Source organism: Apiospora marii, assembly GCF_038362585.1.
Source record: "Apiospora marii strain CBS 49790 chromosome Unknown utg000003l_segment0_segment0, whole genome shotgun sequence".
NCBI lineage: Eukaryota > Fungi > Ascomycota > Sordariomycetes > Amphisphaeriales > Apiosporaceae > Apiospora > Apiospora marii.
Window position 1 is genome coordinate 554,322 of NW_027117374.1, and position 23,142 is coordinate 577,463.

General features: G+C 55.0%; 10 protein-coding genes across 10 annotated transcripts; 5 read left to right on the forward strand and 5 right to left on the reverse strand.

The window, feature by feature from the left end:
* Window positions 1-54: 54 nt before the first annotated feature.
* On the forward strand, window positions 55-1,907 carry PG985_003634 (Cytochrome P450; the record flags this gene model as incomplete). Its single annotated transcript, XM_066823403.1, has 3 exons — window positions 55-1,086; window positions 1,147-1,663; window positions 1,747-1,907. The coding sequence occupies 3 exons, from the start codon at window positions 55-57 to the stop codon at window positions 1,905-1,907; spliced, it is 1,710 nt and encodes a 569-aa protein (XP_066686563.1).
* Window positions 1,908-3,531: 1,624 nt separating this feature from the next.
* Window positions 3,532-4,399, forward strand: PG985_003635 (uncharacterized protein; the record flags this gene model as incomplete). Its single annotated transcript, XM_066823404.1, has 2 exons — window positions 3,532-3,634; window positions 3,714-4,399. The coding sequence occupies 2 exons, from the start codon at window positions 3,532-3,534 to the stop codon at window positions 4,397-4,399; spliced, it is 789 nt and encodes a 262-aa protein (XP_066686564.1).
* A 101-nt stretch (window positions 4,400-4,500) lies between these two features.
* PG985_003636 (uncharacterized protein) lies at window positions 4,501-5,505 on the reverse strand (the record flags this gene model as incomplete). The annotated part of the gene is made up of 1 exon (XM_066823405.1): window positions 4,501-5,505. The coding sequence occupies one exon, from the start codon at window positions 5,503-5,505 to the stop codon at window positions 4,501-4,503; it is 1,005 nt and encodes a 334-aa protein (XP_066686565.1).
* Window positions 5,506-6,123: 618 nt separating this feature from the next.
* On the forward strand, window positions 6,124-7,659 carry PG985_003637 (uncharacterized protein; the record flags this gene model as incomplete). The annotated part of the gene is made up of 3 exons (XM_066823406.1): window positions 6,124-6,528; window positions 6,588-7,472; window positions 7,546-7,659. The coding sequence occupies 3 exons, from the start codon at window positions 6,124-6,126 to the stop codon at window positions 7,657-7,659; spliced, it is 1,404 nt and encodes a 467-aa protein (XP_066686566.1).
* Window positions 7,660-8,080: 421 nt separating this feature from the next.
* On the forward strand, window positions 8,081-8,695 carry PG985_003638 (uncharacterized protein; the record flags this gene model as incomplete). The annotated part of the gene is made up of 3 exons (XM_066823407.1): window positions 8,081-8,260; window positions 8,365-8,474; window positions 8,578-8,695. 3 exons carry the CDS (start codon window positions 8,081-8,083, stop codon window positions 8,693-8,695), a joined length of 408 nt encoding a protein of 135 aa, XP_066686567.1.
* Window positions 8,696-10,056: 1,361 nt separating this feature from the next.
* Window positions 10,057-11,208, forward strand: PG985_003639 (uncharacterized protein; the record flags this gene model as incomplete). Its single annotated transcript, XM_066823408.1, has 1 exon — window positions 10,057-11,208. The coding sequence occupies one exon, from the start codon at window positions 10,057-10,059 to the stop codon at window positions 11,206-11,208; it is 1,152 nt and encodes a 383-aa protein (XP_066686568.1).
* A 1,093-nt stretch (window positions 11,209-12,301) lies between these two features.
* PG985_003640 (phosphomevalonate kinase) lies at window positions 12,302-13,953 on the reverse strand (the record flags this gene model as incomplete). Its single annotated transcript, XM_066823409.1, has 2 exons — window positions 12,302-13,385; window positions 13,691-13,953. The coding sequence occupies 2 exons, from the start codon at window positions 13,951-13,953 to the stop codon at window positions 12,302-12,304; spliced, it is 1,347 nt and encodes a 448-aa protein (XP_066686569.1).
* A 1,019-nt stretch (window positions 13,954-14,972) lies between these two features.
* PG985_003641 (uncharacterized protein) lies at window positions 14,973-15,317 on the reverse strand (the record flags this gene model as incomplete). Its single annotated transcript, XM_066823410.1, has 1 exon — window positions 14,973-15,317. One exon carries the CDS (start codon window positions 15,315-15,317, stop codon window positions 14,973-14,975), a length of 345 nt encoding a protein of 114 aa, XP_066686570.1.
* Window positions 15,318-16,160: 843 nt separating this feature from the next.
* On the reverse strand, window positions 16,161-18,015 carry PG985_003642 (uncharacterized protein; the record flags this gene model as incomplete). The annotated part of the gene is made up of 3 exons (XM_066823411.1): window positions 16,161-17,423; window positions 17,481-17,637; window positions 17,678-18,015. The coding sequence occupies 3 exons, from the start codon at window positions 18,013-18,015 to the stop codon at window positions 16,161-16,163; spliced, it is 1,758 nt and encodes a 585-aa protein (XP_066686571.1).
* Window positions 18,016-18,940: 925 nt separating this feature from the next.
* On the reverse strand, window positions 18,941-21,695 carry PG985_003643 (fungal specific transcription factor domain-containing protein; the record flags this gene model as incomplete). The annotated part of the gene is made up of 4 exons (XM_066823412.1): window positions 18,941-20,513; window positions 20,770-20,922; window positions 21,302-21,566; window positions 21,647-21,695. The coding sequence occupies 4 exons, from the start codon at window positions 21,693-21,695 to the stop codon at window positions 18,941-18,943; spliced, it is 2,040 nt and encodes a 679-aa protein (XP_066686572.1).
* Window positions 21,696-23,142: the final 1,447 nt, after the last annotated feature.

Genomic DNA, 23,142 nt, shown 5'->3' on the forward strand with positions numbered 1-23,142 from the left:
GTTTCTCGAACAACGCTTTCGGTCCAGGTTGTTACAGTGCGTCAATTAGACACCATGTGGCTCTACATTCTACTTGCTGCATCTGCTACTGCCTTAATTGTAGCAGTTCGGCAGAGAATCTACCCGAAGCCATACCCCGGAATTCCCTACAACGAGCAATCCGCGCATCGTATTTCCGGTGATCTTCCAGAGCTGGTTCCCGTTATCAAATCTACCAACGAATATTCTACGGCTATCTTCTCGATCACCACGCAGAGATTAGGAAAGCCCATCGCTCAGATGCTGTTTCCTGCCCTTCGCAAGCCGCTGATTCTTTTGGAAGATCCCAGGGAGATTGAGGACATTATCGTCCGTCGCAACCGGGAGTTCGATAAAGCTCCTATGTCTATCAACACAATTCGACCCATGTTCGCAAATGCGACAACCAGTCAGTACACCACCCCTCAGCTGAAAGCACAGAAACGGTTGTGGGCGGACGTGATAAGCGCCGAATTCCTCCACAAGGCCGCCGCGCCCAACATCTACAAAGCCACTCTCAACTTGCTGGAGCTCTGGCGGCTTAAAGCATCGTCGTCTGTACACAAGGATCGGCCATTCAAGGTACCCGAAGACTTCCAAAATGCAACTCTGGACGCCATGTGGGTGGCTGTCGTCGGGGAGGAGCCGGGCGTCACAAGATACGAGATCACCAAGCTACAGAACCAGATCGCCGGCAAGAGCGAGAACAATCTGCCTCCGCCGCGCGGCATCTTCCTGAAAAGGGAGGTAGATTATATCGCCGACGTTATTGCAAGGAATGCAAGTTCACCTGTTCCCGGCTGGGCCCAGAAACTGGAGACCTACATGCCACGCCACCGCCAGTTTCGCAGGACTGTCAATGCAGAAATAACACTGGTGATGCGCAAGGCAGTCGATCGGTTCCAACGTCTCGACCTAGGCAAACTTGAAGCTGACGAGATGGACACCTGCATGTCTGACCAGGTCCTTCGGCGGCTGGTCCTCGCCGCTAAAAAGGCCCAACGGCCTTTGGCCGACCCTACCAAGGATCAACGTATGCTGGACGAAATGTTCTTCCTACTGGTTGCCGTGAGTACCTGTTCCAAGCCAAGCTTATAGCTGGTTGGAAACTAACTTGATGGCACACAGGGATACGATACTACCGCGAACCTCCTTACTTGGTTTGTGCGGTATATGGAATCCTACCCAACTGCACAAAGCGAACTCCGGGCCGCTCTCCAGGCCGCATTCCCCAGCAGCAAAGTGCCCTCCATGGAAGACATCATTGGCAAGAACATACCTTACCTCGATGCGGCCTGCGAAGAAACGTTTCGTCTTGGGGGCGTGGCGAAAGGCAATCTTCGCCAGGCTCTGGTAGACACAGAGGTGCTCGGCTGCAAGATACCGAAGGGTGCCGAGATATTCATGAACTACCATTTCAACCACGCTCCCTATCCCGTGGAGGAATCTGATCGCTCGACGAGCAGCCAGACGGCCGGAGCTAAGTACGGGGACGACAGGCTATATTATGGCAGTGCCGGCCGTGATCTAGGCAACTTCGAGCCTAAGCGCTGGCTAGTCAAAGATACGCATACGGAAAGAGAATTATTCAATCAGAATGCCTTGCCCTCTCTTGCCTTTGGCGGTGGATATAGGGGATGCTCCGGTAGGCAAGACACCAATGAATGAATCCCTACGTCTATCGATAGCTACGCGGAGTTACTAACCCATTTGCTTTGAATCGTCCAGGACGAAAGCTTGCCGTTATGGAGTTCCGTCTTATTGTCGCGTTGCTGGTTTTGAACTTTGAGTTTCTTGAGTTACCGGCCGACTTGAAGACGTTGAAAGCTTCAGAGAAGATCTTCCGATCACCCGACATGCCATTTGTGAGATTGCGGGCACTGTCTTGAATTGCCCTACAACCATTGAGCTAGGATGCGCGATGGAACGACACCTGTGAGATTTGTTGACTGAAGCAGAGTTGTGACAGGTGGCGGGGAGGAGGCCAGACGTTTGAGGGAGTACGGGCACCAGTCACGCTGCTAGACACATCGCGTAGTCTTCAATACGGCTTCTGGGTGTGTGGGACTGGTGCCGCGTTCAATGTAGTCGCCATGCTTGCTATCTCTTGGCTGGCGAGGTCGCCCCAAACCCGTCAACACCGGATGTAATTAGGCCCTGAAGAAGCCTCCGGACATTCGGTTTATTGAAACCAGGTGGACAGGTGTGCTATATGAATGGCAGGTGGCAGGTGAAAAGGGAAGGAAAGCAGATCGTGGAGGTGCTTTGCTGGGATACTTGCATCAAGTCGGCGCTCGCTCCCGTCTAAACAAGAGCTTAGAAAGCCGTGTTAGTAGCTTAGAAAGCTGTGTTAGTACTAGGGTCGGTGACCATCTGGGAATCCTCGGTGTTGTATGTTCTTGCTTTTTTTGCCCGTCTGTTACGAGCGAGGGCGAAAACTTCACCCGAACTGTCAAGAACAAGAACACAATGGACTTATGACGATATCAGACCTTGCGCATGTTGAAGCTTGCAGTAGGTATTGAGTTCGTGATCGGTCCAGCGACTTGCGTTGCACCGTCACAGTTGGCGGGTTGATTGACAGTCCATGCATGCACCATCGTCAAATGCAAGCGCGAGATGCCTTCTCCACGAGATCTGATTCTGCATCTAAGGTATGTGACGGACGGTGCGATTGGTTCGAATGCATCTTGGTCCGCATGCGGAGCGGATAAGTCCGCAGCTGGCAGTGTGGACAATCTTGTTTCCTACGGTGGTTCTGCAAACTCGGTATTGGCGTGCCTCTTTGCCGCTGATCTCAATTCAACTCGCTCTGCACGCCCCACTAACTGTCACATTTCCGATCCGGATGCTTGGGTCACAGAAGCTGCGACGCAGTGACATCCCGTGAGATCTTCCGTTCGGAGATTTCTGATTTTCTTCTTCTGCTTCCTCTTCTGTCTGGAAGTGGGCTTTCATTTTTATACCTAATGTCGAATTACATATTTACATTCTGTCGCAAGCATCTTGCGGGATGTGATGAATCGTAGAACACACACTGGCCTGCAATCCTGCTAATCGCCGAAAATGCTCAGCGGACTGCGAAAGCCCCCACCCGACTAAATCGCGGCTGGTGCCTTTGCCGGCGCCCCGGGTCCAGGTAGTCCTGAGATTAGCGTCGTGATCTGGAGTATGCTTGCTTGATTGGCGACGATCCTGTCCTCTTCTTAATCGCGAAAATTTGTCGACTTTGCGGAAGGCCGGCCAGGGGTCCATGACGGGAGCTACAGGTAGGTACATGTAGGTAGGTGGCGCGAACATATGGGGAAGGAGGGAAATGAAAGCACCAAATGACTTAAGAACCATTACCAATCGCCGAGCCGTAGGGATGCGGGCGGGCGACCGACTTCATAATGGAGGTGTTTCCGCCTCTCGTTAGGTTCTCGTAGATTGGACGTTTGCTGCTACTACCTGCCTTGTCATATTCCTGTAAACATCTTGCCTGGCTCTGCAGTTCGTTTCCAAATCATCGCCATGCAACTTCACACTCTTTGCGGTTTGTTGGCCGTGCTCCCCTGGTGCGAGAGCAGCCAGGAGCCAATGGGTCACGAATGGCAAGCAGCCAAAGCTGGAGACAGTAGGTTTTCGCCCTAATAGCATCTTTTCATATGGTCCTCAATGAGCTCTACTGACACAATTCTTCACCAACTACCTAGGCAGGGGGCCGTGTCCCATGCTGAACTCGCTGGCCAACCATGGCTTCCTTCCCCGCGACGGCCGCAACATCAACTACCAGCAGGCCACCTCCGTGCTGCAGGACGCCCTGAACTTTGACCCCGAGCCCTTCGTCGGCCAGATCCGGGGCGCTATGCAGGTGTCCCCGAACAGCCACAACGGCACCACTTTCGACCTCGTCGACCTGGACCAGAAGCCGTTCGAGCACGACGCCTCATTGTCGCGGGCCGAAGCCTCCACCGGCGATTCGCTGCACTTTGACCCCAAAGTGTGGGCCCAGACGGCCAGCCACTTTGGCGGTAAGGGCGTCGTGAGCATCGAGACGGCCGCCGAAGCCCGCGCCGATCGCGTCGCGACTGCGAAAAGGACCGATCCCGATTTTAACCTCACAGGGAGCGGACTGTCGACGAGTTACGCAGAGAGCGGCCTGTACTTGATCGCGTTTGGTGACAAGACCGAGGGAAACGCGAGGACGGACTGGATTCGAAGCATGTTTGGTAGGTGGATAGCTTTGCCCAACATCATGCCACACACACTGACCAACTTGATCGTAGAAGAAGAGAGGTTACCATACGACCAAGGATGGACTAGGCCCCAGGAATACGTCTCGGCAGCGGATGTGACGGCCATGGCCCAGAAGATTGCAGCCGTTCCCGTCGATGAGTAGTGGATTGGATAAGCGGGCATCTGTTGGCGGCGTTTCGCATGGATTCTGGATGTAGCGTTCAGGCAGTTGTAATTTAGGGGGGTATCAATCAATCTATGTTATTAAAGCAACATGCTCATCACTCGTTGCGTCTTCTCGGGCAGCTTGTCCTCCCTCTTCTTGGCCATGGACGACTGCTCGAACGTGCGCCGAACCTTGGCCTCTGGCGCCGGGCCAGCTGTGTCCTTCTTGTCGGCCGTTTCCTTCTTCGTCTTGGCAGCCGCCTTGGTCTGCTTGGTGTCCTGGATCTTGGCGTTCTCGACGTTGCGGACGAACTCCTTGTTCTCCTTGTTGGTGCGGCTGATCTCGGCGCGCATCCTGCTGGCGCGCTCGGCGGCCTCGGCGGAGATCTGCTCCGTCAGGTTGTGCCACTTGAAGCCCTTGAGGTAGAGCAGGTTCCAGATGTCGTCGCGGTAGTAGGTGCCCTTCTTGCCGCCAATCGTCCGGGCGTTGAGCAGGTCCACGGCGGCCTTGGCATCCTTCTTGTTGATGAACTCGACCCAGCCGTCGGTGAAGGAGCGCTTCTTGTTGCCGCCGTTGCGCACTCGGCGCGAATGCGCCAGGGGGTCCTCGGGGGACAGGAAGATGCGGTTGATCTTTCCGTAGGGCTCTAGCAGCGAGCGCAGCTTCTGCGGCTTCATAAAGGGCGGGATGCGCGACAGGTAGACCACGCCGGACTTCTTGATGGCCTTTTCCGTAGCTACCAAGTTCTTCTTGGTCAAGGGTTTCGAAAGACCCGGCAGTTCGCCGGCCAGGCTGTCGTCGTCATAATCGTCCTCATCACTGCCGAGCTCCTCCATCTCTTCATCGTCCGAGCCAGATGCCGCTTTCTTGGCCTGCTGAGTCTTGACTGCCTTGGATTTGCCCTTGCCCTTCACAGCTTGCTCGTCCCCATCCTGGCTGGCAATGTCGTCTTCGTCATCATCTGAGATTTCAGAGTTGTCCACCTTCCTCCGTTTTGCGCTGCGGCTTCCTCCCTTTTGCAGCTCCTCTTCAGATTCGTATCCACCAATGTCTTCGTCGCTCTCATCAGCGTCAAGGAACGCGTTCCTCTTTTGAGGGGCCATCTTGGCTGAGTCTCTTTGATCGACTGCCTCAGACAGGAATAGAATAGGCGAATGAGTATCAGACCAGAATTGAACAGACTCTCTGAATAGATAAAGGCTGAAATTGGATATCAACCAAACCGAGAATCGAGTCGACTGGACTGAGAAAAAAGGTTGTAGTGGAGACCGTCTGTAGAAATTTAGTGGATCGCCCATCCCTTGGAGCGCTGGAGCTTATCGGAGCGCATTATCGATATCGATATCGCGACAAGTGGCCCTGTTAGCGTGCTTCTTAGTCATTATCGTTATCGGACGCGTGAGCTGTTAGCGTACGGGCTATGTCATTGCCCCTCCAGCCTCCAATGACCGCGGGGTTGATGTTGCTTGAATCATGAACCGGGCCACTGATAGATAACATCCAGTGCTAGGTTGTCCGATATCACTCCGATACCTTGCTTTGTTTGTCCTTTGACCATCCACAACAACCAGCTCGCTCACTCATCTCTCCAAGTCTTCTTGTCTGAGAACCAAGACCGATTGGACAAGCAACCCACATCACAACGTAAACCCAGTACATCCCATTCATTGCCTCTCATCTTCTGTTTTCTGAGATAGCTCATCCATTGCACAGTCGCCACCATGTCGGTCGAGGTCATCACCACCATCTCGCCCACCACCAACGAGCCCATCATCACTCGCAATGGTCTCAGTGATTCCGACATCCAGGAGTTGCCCCAGGTTTCTGCCAAGGCATTTGAGTCGTGGCGGAAGACCAAGCTCACAGATCGTCAGATCATCGTCAAGAAAGCCTTGAAGCTGCTTGCCGACAAGAAGGATGAGTTGGCACAGGAAATCACCGTACAGATGGGAAGGCCCATCAAGTACACCGGCGTCGAGGTCACCACGGCCATCAAGCGTGGCGACTACCTAGTCAAGATCAGCGAGGATGTCCTGAAGGATACCGAAGGAGAGGCCGAGCAGGGCTTCAAACGCTTCATCCGCAAGACGCCCGTGGGGCCCGTCCTCATCCTCTTCCCATGGAATGTAAGCAACCTCGCCCACTGGCTCCATCAGTTTCTGCCGTACGCTAACCGTAGCACCAGTACCCATACCTTACCCTGGTGAACTCGTTGGTCCCGGCCCTGCTGTCTGGCAACACTGTCATCCTGAAGCCTTCCCCACAAACCCCCACCATCGCCGAGCAGGTCACCAAGGCCTTCACTGAAGCCGGTCTCCCTTCTGGTGTCTTGCAGTACTTCCACTGCGGCTCACCGACGATGATTGAGGCCATCGTCAGAAACCCCAGCATCGCTCACATCTGCTTCACTGGCTCCGTCCCCGGCGGTCTGGCAGTGCAGAAGGCAGCTTCAGATCGTCTTATCAACGTCGGTTTGGAACTCGGTGGCAAGGATCCCGCTTATGTCCGCGGGGATGTCGACTTGGCCTGGGCTGCCGATGAGATTGTCGATGGTGCCATCTTCAACTCTGGCCAGAGTTGCTGTTCCATTGAACGAGTGTATGTCGACGAGAAAGTCTACGATGACTTCATCAAGGCTACCCAAAAGGTTCTTGAGGGGTACAAGGTCGGAGATCCCCTGGACTCCGAGACACAGATCGGCCCAGTCGTCTCGAAGCAGTCGAAGGAGGCCATTGCCGCTCATGTCAAAGACGCTCTCGAGAAGGGCGCCAAGGACGAGACCCCGGATAATGCCACGTTCAAGGAACTGCCGCCCAAGGGCAACTTCGTCAAGCCCACACTGCTTACTGGTGTTGATCACAGCATGCGAGTCATGACCGAAGAGACCTTTGGCCCTGTGATCGCGGTAATGAAGGTGAAGTCGGACGAAGAGGCCGTAAAGCTCATGAACGACAGCGAGTTCGGATTGACCGCCAGCATATGGACAAAGGATACCGCGAAGGGCTACGAGGTAGCTGAGCAAGTCGAGGCCGGAACCGTGTTTGTCAACCGCGCCGACTTCCCGAGTCCAGTAAGTCAAGGAAACAAACCCCCAATATCCTGGTTGATGATTGCAAATGATCAGCCGCTGACACGTTAAACAGGATCTGGCTTGGACAGGATTGAAGAACTCGGGCAAGGGAGTTACCTTAAGCAGATTTGGATTTGACCAATTCGTGCAGCTCAAGAGCTTCCACCTGAAGGACTACCCCAAATGACTAGTGCACCAACCGGTTGCCCCTCGTCTTTAAGGATACCATCAGCTCTCGCAAACGCGTTACCCAGTGGATTTAGGAGGCGACTACGATACCATCCATTGAAAATAAATGCGTTGGAAGGATCAATGCTGGAGCGCGGCTAAGCTGGAAGTCATTTGGAAATAGCGTGTTTTCGCTCGAAGGAATGGGGGTGTGTTATACCGCCTAGTAACTTCAGCACTGGGGCATCAGCCATCAAGATCTGTAAATAACTATCGATTGATTCAATTGCAATCGTTTCAACCCATATCAGGCGCAAAGGCAGCAAAACAGAGTGCCCTACACAACCTGAGTTGCAACCACACACACACACACATACATACACACACTCTCCCCCCCTTTCTCCCTCCCACACACACACACACACACACACACACACAAGATGGCCTTCCCCATCACGATCTGGGCCCCCCCATTCAAGGGGGCCATTGACGCCATCATCGCTTGCTTCGGCAAGCAGAAGAAGAAGGAGAAGAAGGAGGAGGAGGACGAGGGCCCTGCCCAACCGGGCATCCCTCTCGAAGTATTTGGGGTTGCGGGTGCGGCTGGCACCACCAACATCGTGAGTAATCTCTTGATTTTCTACTGCAACTCTTAGACGGTTCAAGTGAATATTGAACCACGATCAAGGCCGAACGCGCTCAAGTCTAACCTCTCCTTACGCAGTCCGCTTCCGCCAGCGGTCCCAAGACCGACCTGCTGGGCAAGGCCGCCGAAGGAACCACCACCATCGAGAGCGAGGTCGTGGTCCACCGGACCCTTCCTGCCTCGGGCTCGTAAGTATTGCCTGTTCATTTCCCCCGTTCTAATATTGCCGCCCCTATCTTGTGGGCATATAAATTCAGAACATACCTTGCTAACTACAATTCTCCTCACCAGGCCACCCGAGGCGGAGGTGATCACCCACCTCAAGGTGACCCTCCCGATTGGCCGACTCCTGCCGCGCCCCGAATCCCGGTCCCGGTCCCCTCCTCCGGCCCCCACCCGGGGAGCTTAAGTCGTTTGTTGTTCTTCTTTGTTGGCCCGGCGTTTCCAGTTGTTACTTTTTTCTCCTTCAATATTTGAACAAGTCGTTCGGCCGCGAGGCCATGAAAGCATGAATTGAGTTTTGGGGGGGTTTTTTAATGGTATTTTTCTTGCTCTGTTGTGTTTATTTTGTGCTGGAACAAGGTTCCTTCCTGCTTTTCTGATGACCATCCAGTGATGGTGGTAATGTTTCTTCTTTAAAGAGGGTAAGATGAAAACGCAACACCAACCAACCCACCGAGTGATGGCCACTGTTCCATGACTTGCACCATTTGCCTCACCCAGCATTCAGCAGCCTGTTGCTTGCAAGGCTCGAGAGTCGTACCAGCGTGTTATCATGATGGGAAAGACCGCTCAGTCATTGAGGAACAAGCAAGTCGTCAATTGGAACGGCCACACAAGTAGGCAGTTCGCAACAGACAGTGTCCTCACCAGACAGATGGCTCTTTGGATTTGACAATCTAAGTATCGTAACTTACTCTCTCTAGCTCGCGTGTGTCAGGGGGCCCAGTGCTCCATACTTGGTCTCCCAGCTAACCCATTTTCACCAGCCTGCTTCTGGGCCAGGCTCGCAAGCCAGCACGTTGGCCTGTGCCCATCGTCCTGACTTGCAGCATGCACGGCCAAGAATGGTGCACCGTCAACGACTTACCTGACAGGGGGGAGCTGCTGGACCTACTCTGCTCTTTAACGTCATTCAAGATGTTGTGGGTGGCATTCCATTGTATTCATAGCCTCTAGTGCTGCAGTTAGCTCATCAGATTACATGAGGCTCAAGTGATTTTGGGTTGGCAGTTGCTGTCTTGAGGTGACTGAGCAAGTAAAAGTGCCCTCTGCCAATTTTATCGATCCCTGCCTAGGTTACACCGTAGCCGCCTGGTTGTACATGGATGGTTACATGATGTTTTCAACTAGTATTGTGTGTGATAGCAATTGGGGTCGAGTGCACTTGTGGCAGAGCTGATAGACCAATGTGACCAAACCAATCTTCCTATATGTTAACGCAAACTAGTGTCTAACAACAAGGCGATCATTGTGTTTACCCTCTAGCGGCCGTCGAGTTTCCCGTTACTACATATACAAACATCATCCTGGTCGACTCGAAGCCCTCCATGTATGCAGCTTCCCGTGGAATCCACGTGACTGTCGTTTGGTATTTATTTACCTTGGCTGCAATCAATCTTCAAGGAAGACGCGTCGATGCGTTTGTCTCATTTTCCTCACTTTCTTCACTTTCTTCAAGCGGGCTGCGCCTTCCAAAAACTTCCCACCTCCGACCAAACTTCTCTCCCCGACACATACACGCCACATACCCAAGCCTTTTTATTCAATATGGAGGGTCGACTGCAATGTACCATCTGCGGTAGCGCCCCTGCCGAGCATTGCACCCGGTGCCGCTCTGCCCCCTACTGTTCACCCGAATGCCAACACACCGACTGGCGGACTCACAAGCGCCTATGCAGCAGCTTCTGGGAGTGCTACACCGCCCGCCCGTCGCCGTCTCACTACCTAGTCATCTACTTCCCCATGGTTAGCCCCGCCAGCGTGCCGCAACTATGCTGGCTTGACACCAAGGAGACCACAACCGCGGGCTATTTCGAGCCAGAGCTGGACCAACTGCTCCAGGTCCCAGCTTCCGACCACTACCTTGGTCGCGGCATGCAGGTCGTCCGGGGCAACATCCTGCGTGGCCGGCCCAAGCTCCCCGACTCCCTCAGGCTCCGGTACCTGACCGAGTACGATGGCAACGACGCCGTTCAGGTCAACGACACATTGCACGTGGGACACAGCTGCCTCTGTTTGGACGGCCTGGGAAAAAAATTATGGAAGGGTCCCATTGTCGCGTATCTCAAGGCCGGTAACGACTTCGACGCAGCCAAGATGGCTGATATGAATCTGACGGCGTACCGCGACGCCATCGACTACCTGGCCTACTCTCTCGAGGCAGTCGGGAGCATGGTCGACCCCATGAGCGGCGCTAACGGCCAATACGGAGACGTCAGAAAAGTGAAAGGCGTGCGCGTCAACTGCCTCAGCGACTGGCAATCGGACCGCGATCCTTTTGGAGGTCGCGAATTCGTCCAAGTCGATGTCCCCGAGGCACACCCGGTGTTCACCTTTGAGGGCAACGACCCGCTGGAGATCTCGGAGCGCTTCGGCGAGTCTTGGGCTGCCTACCACTACGAACAGGTCCGCTGGCGTCGAGAGGGAAGGGCGCAGACCGCGGGCGGGAGAAACCCGAACGCCAAGATGCTGATGCGCCAGATCCCCCAGGGCCATATCCCGCAGGGGCGTTTGGAGTTGACGACGGGCAGCATCCTCCTCGTGAACCGCCAGAAAACCGATCTAGACGTTCGCAAGGTACGGGCGGTCTGCCGGCTCCTCGATGAACGCGTCGAGCCTTTGCTTGCCGATGGAGTGGGAGCCATCCGCAAGATGGTCTTGGGTGCTCTGAAGCAGGAGGAATTGGAGCGGTACATGTAGGGTGATGTTCTGTTACGGTTAGCAGAGCGTGTAAGCTAGGTAGTAGCTAGGTGGCCACGATAGTTCTTGAGCCCAACAGTCACTCAACAGTATTTGGGAAGACTCTAATAGTTGATCATGGCAATAGCCTCTCTGAGCATGGGACCATAGTGTATTGAACGGCGAAAGTCAAATAAACAGTCTGTTACAACCATACTGCCTGGTGTGATGGAGCGGCTCCCCTTCTATGTTTCACTAACTCTGGCTTCTTCACGCACTACAGCATGTCACTTCAGCATTGGTACTGTATGTTAACATGCTGTCAACAGGAAGTTGCATCACGAGGTCGATACCCCTGACTATTAAACATTTCTTCTCTAGAGAGCTAACACATGAGCAGGTAGGAAAGATGGAACATGTTAAACCACTATCCCCACAGACCTGAATCTCGCAACAACATCCTTGGGTCACAACTGTTATGCCAGCCCCAATTGAAGCTGAGTCATGATACAGGAGAAGACGTAAACTCCGGCCCAACGGGCGCCGCCTTCGACAAAGTATGCCATGTGCCTTGTAATGCAGTTCCTCCCCATTCCCAGGATCACGTCGAATCCTACTTGGCTATTTCCGTATCGTAGCTCATGTACGGTCGGTATAAATCGCAGAGCAATGGACCGTCAAACCCAAGCTAACTGCGGAGGAACTTCCTCAATGTCGGGTAGGGAAGAAAAGGGGACAAGCTACGAACCTATCCACCAATCATAACTCATTGTTGCACAAAAATGTTCTGAATATTGGACCGCCCAATCAAGAAACCTCTGGGGCTATCCACGATTGAATACCAATTGGGGCTTTCAATCGATAGCGGCTACTCCTTCAAGCTCATCAGGGTCACTAACGGAGACGGTCCAAACTAACAATTTCTTGCTTGGGGGATAGATTTGATTCATCAGATGTTCCGATTGCTATTGTGTGCAAAACAAGTCGATCTATATTCATATGTGGTGTATCTCGTAAATTTGCTTCGAATACAATCTCCGTTGTCCCATCTACTTTTGCCACATATATTTCAGTTCCCCCCTTCTTGGCTTTTTGCCATTTTGTCTCGAGTAGCTCAGCTCAGCCAGCCGCCGTACTGGTCGAGCCCTTCCTTCCGCACTCCCTCCATCTCGCCCTTGACGTCGAGCAGGCGGACCATGCCGCCGTGCTCCTTGCCCCAGCCCTTGACGAACTCCTTGACCCGGCTTTCGGTCTCGGCGTCGTCCCGCATCAGCAGGGCGAGGGCGTCGAAGCCGCCGGCACCGGGCACCACGCCGTTGTAGACGCCGTCGACCTCGGTAACCAGGGCGTCGAGCAGCGCGGTCTGGGTCTCGGGCTCAATGGGGACGCCGCTCTCGGTGCCCATGGCGCGAATCAGCTCGCGGATGGCGTCGACGGCGGGCTTGATGTCATCCTTGCGGTCCTCGGCCAGGACCTTGCCGAGCGCCTCGTTCTTGGCCTGCAGGTTATCCCAGAGCTGCTTGGACACCTCGGGCTTCGCGGCCTTCCATGCCAGCACTTGCTTCACCATGCCGACGGTCTGGGAGCCGCAGTCGACGTCGCACATGCGGATGGCCAGACCGGGGGGCACACTGACGCCGTCCTTGGCGACCTCGGTGTCCCAGGTCTTCTGGTTGGTAACGAGGTCGACGACGGCGGGCGCAAACCCAGAAGTGCCGGGCTGGGGCAGACTGTTCAGGATGGAGGGGCTGAAGCGCCGGTAGCGGCAGCTGCCGTAAACGGCGGCAGCAACGTCGAAACCGGAGCCCACCTTGCCCTGGGCGGCACAATGGGCGGCCTGGGCGAGGTTGTGCAGGATGCGCTTGCCCTCCTGGCTGCCAATATCGAACAGCTCGGCGGGCAGGTAGTGGGTCAGCAGGGAGGCCGTCAGAGAGGTGACGAGGGCGGCCGAAGAGCCCAGGCCGGTCTTGTTGGCCTTGCTGAGGGGCGTGGGGAACTTGGAGAAGCGGGTGGGGTTCTTCTCGGTGTTGGGGATGGTGTGCGGCTGCGAGTAGTAGTCATTGTCGGCCAGGACGGTGAGGTGGACGGGATCCAGGCTGAAGGCGGAGCGGTGCCGCGACGGCGACACCGAGGCAATGTAGGTGAGAGCATAGGTGAGGGTGGTCTCAACAAATGGGTTGGGGTTTATGGAAGAGCCGCTGAATACCGACGATAAGCATGCGAAAGAGGCATCGATCAATTGAGCAGGTGTAACCACGATGCATGTTGCGACACGGAACAATTGAGGCCCAATGTTGGGGTTGGGATTAGGCAGTGAGTGACAATGACGGGATTATGGCGAGATGGGAAACAAACACGAGGCGGGGTAGCAAGCAGTCAAGGCAGCAATCGGACATGAAGAAGACTTGCAAAGGGTGAATGAAGAAGAGAAGTCATCATCAAGTGAGAGAGAGGGAGATTGAGAGAGCAAGGAATATGAACAAAAGAACAAGGCAATACTTACACATGGAGCTGGGTGACCTTGAGGCCGCCGCCGTCGGGCGTCAGGTGGTAGCCGTAGCGCCATTGGCTGTCCTGGAATTGCGGGCTGGTGACGACAATCTCCTGGAGCTGGACGCCGGCGCTGGTGCTGATCTCGCGGGCGACGACGCTGATGCGGGCGCTCAGGCCGAAGACCAGGGAGCTGTAGTCCCTGTCGAGCACCAGGTAGCCGCCGGCCAGGAGCACCTTGCCCGGGGCGGAGACGGCGATGTGTGTCGGCGCCATTGGGATTCGGGGGTTGTTTGGTGATTTGTCGGGGATTTCTCAAGGATGATGCGAGGTTCCAATGGTAGCTAGTTGTTGACAGACAGCGTCACGGCCCCGAGTGTCGGATCGGCGGATGTCGATCAAGGGACGGAGGGTGAGCGAGAAGAGGAAATGGCCGTAGAGCCGAGACAAGCAGGAGGCAGTGGTGCAATTGGACTGGCGAGCTGGTTGGTCTTCTTCTCCTGACGCCTGCAGGGCCTGGTAGGCAGTAGGGGCAAATGCGGGGAAGGACTCGGTGGCTCCCGAGTCGCCTAACAAGTAGAAGTCGCCGCCCTTTAATTATTTGTGGGCCGTCGCTTCCTTTCTCACTCGGGGTTTTTCGTACCTAAGCAAAACTAACGTAAGCAGCAACCGCCGTCAATACGGACGTACTGCTGCATCAGCAAATGACACCACAATGATATCACGAAGATACATGCATAGATTGGACGATTTGCCTTCGATCCTCCCCGCTCCAAGTCATGTAATTGAAACTATCCTTATTCGTCATTTGCGAGCGCCCAGAAAGCTTCTTGGTGGCTGCAACGCATATACGACCCGCCATTGGTCGGTTACGAATATAAAAAGCCCCGAGCTCGGCTGTTATCCTGTCATTAGTGCATCAGGGATGCAGGCCCGGGTCTCGACCACTCACCACCCGAGAGCGGGAAATCCCGCCGTGGTCGGCATAGAAGCTGGCCCAGTGTAAGCTCGAAATTTTGCATAGACAACACATATAAGAGAATCAAGAATACGACAATAGTAGGGATGTAGATAGTATAAGTAAACCATTTATCCAGGCCGATAGATAGCAAAAGAAAACAGACATACATATGCTATATAGTAAACTGTTCACCGCATATAATAGGCACGCAAGACTGCTGGCTAACAGGTTGCAGCCAACCACGTCTTTTGAAGCATCAGCTGGCTAATCAGCCACATCCGTCAAAACTCTCTCCCCTTCCAGGCCGCCACAGATCCAAGCTAATGTTTCGCGTCTAAACGGGACCAAAAAGAGCTCCCCTCAGCATCCCCAGTGCCCGCTCGGATCGTTCGTCGGACCATAGTCCCAGGAGCATCTCCCTCCGCTCCTGCACCTTCAAGTCGTTGCTTCGTTCATACGCCAGCAACTGCTCCTTCGAAGGCGCTAGGAGGGCCAGTCTCAACGTCCTCAATGCCCTGTCGGCCCGCCTCTCCTCCTCCAGCAGCCTCTCCACATGCTCCTCGTAGCCCTCCCGGCGGAGGATGCGGCAGAGTCGCCGCAGCTCTTGTTCTTGCTGTTTGTCTGACAACACGGCCTGGGAACCTGGAGATCCCGCCGGTGATGAAAGGGGGGTGCGCATGGATGATATGGAATCCGCACTTGTCCGTAAAGAGGTGACGCTCTCGGTGGGCCGATATGTTTGTGATGATGGGAGAGAAGCATTTCCTGGTATAATGCGATGCATCACACCCCAAGGAGTGGCAGGTGCTGATGGGAGAGAAGCATTTCCTGATGTAATGCGATTCATCTCACCCCAAGGAGAAAGTGTTACTTCTTTGCGTTGTGGAGTGGCGGGTACTGATGGGAGAGAAGCATGTGCAGATATCATGGCCCTCCAATGCATCTCACCCCAAGGGGAAAGTGGTACGGGTGGGAGAGGAGCATTTCCTGATATAATGCTATTCATCACACCCCAAGGAGAAAGTTTCACTTCTTTGCGTTGTGGAGTGGCAGGTACTTCACTTTGGCGTTCCCATTGAGGGTTGCTGGGTTGTAACATGTTTCTGCGAAAGTCCATTGTGAAAGTGACTCGTGACTTCATTCGGGGTTTTGTAGTTAAGACGTGCCTGTTGTAGGGAAGACGTGCCTGCTATAGATCAAGATATCGTTGCGAGATAAAAGTATATATTAGTTGAGTAGTATCAAGTGAGAGAAGAATTGACATCAAGCGTGATATTGCTAGACTATATAGCAGTTCTCTATGGTGATTTCGGAGAATTTGTATCTTGAACGGATTTCGGAGAAAAGATGATATATTTTACAATTATACGTCGTCCGCGGACAACGACAGACAAAAGGTAATATTCCCATAAGTCGCAGTCGTTAAGAACAAGTGATCACTTGCTATCAGCCTCCCTAGACTATCAATCGTCATTGTTCAAGTACAGCCGGACCCCCGACTTTGGTATTCATATGCCCCCGTTCAACCAGTAGTAACCGCCACAAACCCGTTCCGGAGCATCCCGCAGAAACTCTCGAACAACCCAACGTCGCTTCCCTGCAGCCACCGGACCACGGCCGCCACCTCCTGCACCGTGGCTCCCTCGGTATTCTGCTTGCCCCTTGTCTGAATCGAGATGGAGAAACCAAAGGGACATTCCGCCGGTTCCTTCTTGCTCTTGGTTCTATCGCCGATAGCATCGCCGCTTTTCCCTTTCTCCTTTTCCTGCCCCTCTTCCTCCTTCTTTCCGCCGTCGTCGCCTTTGCCTTCTTCGCCATTCTCCATAGGCGCCGCAGCCCTTCTCTTCTGCCGCCGGTAAGCCCGTCCCCACACGTTCCCATCCGTGAACCCGACGCCCCGGAGCCGTTCTTCGTCGAGACTCCACGCGACCAGGTCCAGTCCGTCAGTAACATCCTCGAGCTGCGTCCAGAACGTATTCTCGAGCTGGCTGGCCGCGGTGGGCGTCCGGACTGTCCTGGAGGCGACCGTCATCTCCGTCACCTGGGGAAGCAGGCTCTTTCCATTCCCATCCGTCAGACCCCCCACGAGACCGCCGCCGCGACACGCCCTAACCGCGGGCCGTCGCGCCCCAAGACTCCAGCCCACAGCCCACCGGCGCGTCTTGTGGCCCTGAACAAACTGCGCGACGGCGTAGTTGTCGACCCCCTGGCACCGGAGCCGGTCCACGACGATGCCTAGGCTCGACTGCTTCCCTACCATGGCCGTGTACCACTGCACTCGCTCGCGGAGGACCAGGGACTCGTCGAGCAGCCGCTGGATGAAGCCCACCTCGCCGCCCTCGCACACCATCTCGTGGGGCGCGCCCGTACAGGCGCTGGCGGGCGGCAGCGCCTTCTGCGCTGCGAGGTCGCGCAGCTCGGCCTCGGACTCGTAGAAGGGCGGGTTCGTCATGACGAAGTCGAGCTGTGGCGTGTCTAGCTCGTCCAGGTCGGGGATCAGCGACGCGCTGCTGTCGTCGCGCGCGAGGACGCGGATCCGGGACTCGAGGCCGTTGAGAGCGACGTTGCGCCGCGCGCATGATAGCGACTTGGCGTCGATGTCGGTGGCGATGAACGACCATGAGGGCCGTTGCGCGCAGCCGAGCAGTGGGTAGACGGCGCTGGCCCCGGTCCCGACATCCAAGCCCATGACCTCTCTTTCTGGCTCGTACGCATCTGCATACGTAGAAGAAGTGGTGTCAAGAAGACTCTTCAGCCACAAGATGTAGTTGTGCCTATTGGGAACCTACAGGCAGTCAGTCAGTAAGGCGAACAACCTTGAAGCCACTTGTGAGAAACCTACTGGAGGACACAGTCGATCGTCTGGCAGTTCGACCTGCAAGTCGAAATCCCGCTTCAGTAGCGTTTTGGTCAGCTGCATCATTGCCGCTGGGTCAGTAAAGTCCAGATGTCTCCCTGCTGTCAAACTGTTTTGCCACGATGCGTCAGTCGGGATGGTCCTGAAGGAATATCGGTCTGAAAACAACCGCAACAACTTACAGGGCACCGAAGTCTCCATCTTCTTTCCCCAGAGCCTCGAAATCCAGCTCGGAAGCGTACAGTCGTTCGTAGCACCCCTCGTCCTGGCGAGCCTTCTTCTTCATGGGCGATGTGGCATTCTCTTTGCCATCATTGTCTGCGTCGCTGGAAGCGACCGGCTCCGCGACTGTCTTCTTGGTGAGGTCGTCAATCCCAAGCTCCGTGGGATCGACACTCGTCTCGATTCCCGCCCGGCGCGCAGCTGCCAGGCGTTGCGACGGCGTTAACCGTGGCGCATTGCCGTCATGCTTCCGTTTCAGTCCCCGTGGGACAGAGGGGTCGTTGCTTGGTGATGCCATCGCTTTTCCAGTCCTCTATGGACCACAAGGATCTTGGTCGTCCCGTGATGTGCTGTGGTGCGATGCGAGTCTCGCTGGCGATTTTCTTCCCCATTCGTTGCATGCCAGAGTAGGTAGAGCCTGGCCTTATTCCGCATCCATGCTGTCGCGACGAACCAGCTATGCCACTTTATTGCCTGGACCTAAAAGAAAGAGAGAACTAGCAATGTGGTTTCATGTTGACGGTGTGGATATGTTTAGAATGCAGGTTGCATCAATTGCTTCGAGAGGTTACTGAAGCATGTGGGTTACGGTCACGTGACTACTAATCGTTGTGGCAGGCATCACCTCTGTTGGCCTACAGAGCACGGCCGTTATACCAACCTAAGAATGGCCGCTGAAGTGATATTATTCCGGCGCCCGGCTAAGGGTAGGGATGACCAGCAATGGGATAGCCAGTAGTGGGAAGGCTGGCTGGCGATGGGATAATTGACCACTTGGCAGTGGAATACCTGGTCAGTAGTTTGGGATTACACACACAAAATATTGTTTCCATTCTTCTATTATTAGAATGACATGTAGTAAACGTGGAAGCAACGGGGGTATCATGTTGGAAACAACCCCACGGTGAATCGGATCAATGCATAACACACTTTCAATACTGTCCATAGTAGCAGCAGCAGTAGTAGTACAACCGGGTAAACGCCTCTCCCTGTGGGACCATGCAAGTCGGTACCTAGGTGCTGTTACCAAGTCCGCCTGAAATTCAATCCACTGGAGCCAACCTGGGGGCTCCTTAAAACGCCATCGACTCCGTGACCGTAAAATATGTACAGCCAATCCCCTATGTCGGTATCTGTGCAATCTACGTCGGTATCAGTACTAGATTCGGCTTGTAGGCTGCATCTTGGAAAAGAAGCACCACAAAAGGCATCGACGGGGGAGATCATACACCACCGCCCATAAAGGCTGCCAGGTCATCCAATTCCAGCAACTGCCGTTCAAACGCTCCGCAGAGCTCGGCGGCTGTCATATCGTTGCCAGGTTCCGGCGCCTCGGCGGCGTTTTGGCCACCCTCTGCTGACGATGGCGCCTTAGGCGACTCGACCTTGGGTTGAACTGGTGCGGCGGCAGGCTGCGGGCTGCCTCCATTCGCCGATGCGTTGTCGGTGGATCCGTTGTTGCCACCGTTGATCGTAGTAAAGCCAGATCGGCGAGGCTCGCTCACGTCCATCGGCTCTGGTTGCTTCTCCAGTGGGGCAGAGCCGGGGCGCTCATAGTCCATAGCCTCCGGCTTATCACCAGGCTGGCTCGCCACATCATCCTTGACCGAGCTAGGGGCTGCCGGAACAGCAGTCGGCTGCGCCGCAGCAGGTACGCCACCGTTGCGCAGGACCTTAGCCATAACGGATAGGTGCCGGAACCAGGGGATAGCCAACGTCCAGGACTCGGCGCCGTCCATCAGGAAGTGCATTGAATCGCGAACTAGCTGCTCAGCGGTCTCGTTGACATCAAGCGGCGTCAGGCCCTTCAAACTAAACCAGGCAACTGTAGAAGCCGATGTGAAACAAGCAAAGAGCATGACCAACGGGAAGCACGTCAGGGTGTTCTTCTCGCCGTTCATCTCCAGCGCGTTGAGCAGGGAGATGATGCTGTGGCAGGCTCCGAAAACACGATCGACGGTCTGAGCGTGGGCATGGGGAACCATGCGCCAGGTCTCTTGGTTGAAGCCATCCATAGTGACAACCTGGAGAAGACGGCGTCGGTTCACCATAATGGTAGCACAGTGCAGGAGCGAGTGCAACAAGGCGAACGTGAAGCCACTGCCCATGGTGATATGCAAGCTGATGTGGTTAGGCTTATCCATGAAGTGCATGGGGAGCGCTTGGCGGACGGCTTCGATCTCGTTCTCCAGAGTCTGGCACTGCTGCTCCGAAAAGGTCTCGACGGTAACAGTGGTGAGCATCTCAATGACGTTGCGCCATGCCTGGGTCGCGAGAACGATATGGCCGAACTCGCCAACCTCACCCAAGGCCATGGGCGCATCGGGCATGCCGCGAGGGGCCGTGCCAGCGAGAGTGCGGACAAATATGGGAGTGCCGAAGTTGAAGCTCATATCGGGACAGGGAAGTGCAACATCCTTGATATCGTGTGCGGACAACGCGGGATGGCGACCGGGACTACTAGTCAGGAAGCAATCGAGGATGTAGATCAGCCACATAGTGCGGCGGAATGACTCCTCCCGGATGAACTGGTCGGCCTCCGGGCGGCTTCGGTGCGAGTCAATGATGCGATACATCTGGGCCATGCGAGCGGCCTGGCCCAGGTAGATGTACGCGCGCACGGCATTCCGGCTGCCCCATTCGTGAATGATCAGAAGGCACAAAGCTTGAATATCGGCCAGGCCGGGGTTGTCAAGGTTCTGCATGATGAGACTGATAGTCTTGACGGCAAAGTGCTCGGCGGCAGCCATCGGGCCGCCATTGCCGCCATATCGTCGTGCAAGCACCGGCGAGCTTCTATAGGTAGGGTAATGTCAGCATCGAATCATACTGGTGAAATGCTAGCCGTGTCGCAAGACCGACAAGTGCCGATGGCTTGTTGCGGAAGGAGGTGGGAAAAAAAGGGACGGGATTAGATTGTGGCAGGTGGCTTGGCGAAAAGGCAATTGACCAGGAAAAATGGATGGAGAAAGCAGGTCCGTCCGGAGTGTGGGGGGAATGATGGAGGGAAGGAGTGCGAGCGCGAAATTGAGGAAATTGGGTGTCAACTTACCGAGCAGCCGTGGTCAGGAGACCGTTGAGGATGCTGGCATCCAAGGTGCCGCTCTTCAACTTCTGGAGGAAGGAGGGTTTGTGGAATGCTACACAAGCCGGTAGCATCTTGTTGATGACTCGCTCACACTCGACGACAAGGTCTGGCGACAGCCTGTAAGGAGTTCCAAGTGTCAGTGCATCGTGATTGGCTTAGGGTGGGACACGGAGGTAAAAACGGCTTGGCGCGAGTCACAGGCCTGGCCTGGGGGGCCACAAGGACAACCCGAGGCGAGGCAGCCCGGCATTGCAGCCACGCCAGACTTGGGGGCGCGCCGCTTTTTGGAGCCCTTGAAACCCCCGAAGACGTGACGTGACGTAGAAAATCAAAGTCAAAGCCCGGCAACCTGCGAAGCCCACGGGGGACAAGCCAGGCAGGCAATGATAGCCAACACCATTGCAAATAAACTTGAACAAATGAAAAGACAGTTCCGATACAGGATGCGCGTAATGACACGAAAATGCAATCAAGAGAGTAGGGAAACGTGACTTACTTTTCGCCCGCAGGCCGGGCGGGTTGCGTGGTCAGAGGCGCGGCAGGCGCAGGCTGGCCCTCATTCGCGGAGGCAGAGACGCTGCGCTCGCCGCCAGGCAGACTCTCTCGGGGTCGACTGACGGTGACGCGGGCTGGCGATTGTCCATGGTGATGGGCCAGGCTCTCTGAGGGAAGATAGCATTCGTGCATGCCCTTGGCGCAGTTTTTGCAAGGAGCGCGACCGTTCTCATAGACGCACTTGGTCTTGCCCTTTCGGCACCTCACTTTTCGGTTGGACGCGACAGGTTAGTGACCGGTCGCCGGTGACTGGAACAGACAACGATAGAGAATTAATAATACATACCACAGGCACCGCCAGCCCGAAGACTGGTACCACGAGCCACGCTCGACATGGCGATGGTTCAGTGTGGTGGTTGGTGATGTGTGTGCTCTGGCGGAGGCGCGCGACACGCCGACGATCAAAGCCAGCGACAATAAAAAAAGAAAGATGGGAAATAATTCACAGATTGAGATAGATGAGCTCAATCCGTATCAGAATACACGAGACCGGAGACAGACCGGAATGTCAGATGCAGAGTTGTTGATGATGGAAAAGCCGACACGGTGGTGGTTCGGTGCGCCGGAAGAGAAGCAGGGAAATTTTGTGTGCGAGTCGGTCGGGAGTGGAGGTTTTTTTTGCCTTTGGGAAAATGGATTTGGGAGAGGGGGGTGGATGAAAGGTAAAATTGAGAAGGAAAGATCGGTCGGGGGACTGCGCTGAGGGTGGAACGCTTGGACACCTAAACTTCAAGTGAACACTTGACGAGGCCGGCACTCGACAGGAGACGCTGGACTGGACCGATGCCTGTCTTTCCAGGCGGACACACACTCGAAGCGACGGCAGGAATAAACCTCCACCGGCAGCACCTGTCTTGATTATTTTGTTTACTCCAGATTGTGACAGTGGAATAAACGAGTACTGCTGTACTGTTATTCTGTTGAAGTTCTGGTTCCAGAAGAGACTTGTCTCTTACTTCCACAACACCCAAGCGGCCTGCCTTGAATTGGAACGATAGCAGATAGAGGGCAGCGGGCAGAAAAATGAATCAATCCAGGCCAGGCCGAACCAAATAGCTGGAGAGAGAGGGAAGGAGTCTAGGAGAGGTCTAGGAGATCAGCCCCGGCTCTACGCCTTCCTGCAAATGCCTGGGAATCCAACGGCGGCGTCTCGGGTCTTGCGGCGGGCTCCACGGCTTTCCCAGCTTTTTAGGGGGGATGGGATTAACGGGGGGTCAGAGCTGGGCTGGCTGGGCTGGGGCTTGGACTTTTCTTCTTCTTTAAGCCTGGGCCAACTGCAGCGCGCAGCCGTAAGTAGCAGTCGCAGTAGGTAGTTGCAGCAACAGCAGCAGCACTCCGTCCCTCTCCGTGATGTGATTCTACGCTACGGGCTACAGCAGTTTATCCTCCTTGTTCTGTCTTGATGGTGCGAAGTTCGTCCATACAACACGCCGCCACCCAATCCCGAGTACGTAGAGTTATATGTAGACAATCGGTGTCCACCTCCGGATGCCAATTCAAAGGTCTATCTCCAATACCAGAAGCAATAAAAAGACGACCGGTCGGGACCGAAACAGACTGGGGAGTTGAGGAATTGAACGAAATGAGGAATAAAATGGGGCGTTGCGGTATCGACTGAGCCAAGACTCCAGGCGCGCCAGAAAGGGAGGGAGGGCGAAACTTTGCTGAGAAGTGGAAGTGGACGTGGAAGTGAAAGGCGGGCACGGGCGGATCGGGGGTTGAAGCCTGCCGGGGGTGTTTCGCCCAAGAAAGAACAGCACTCAGTCAGTCACTCAGCGTCAC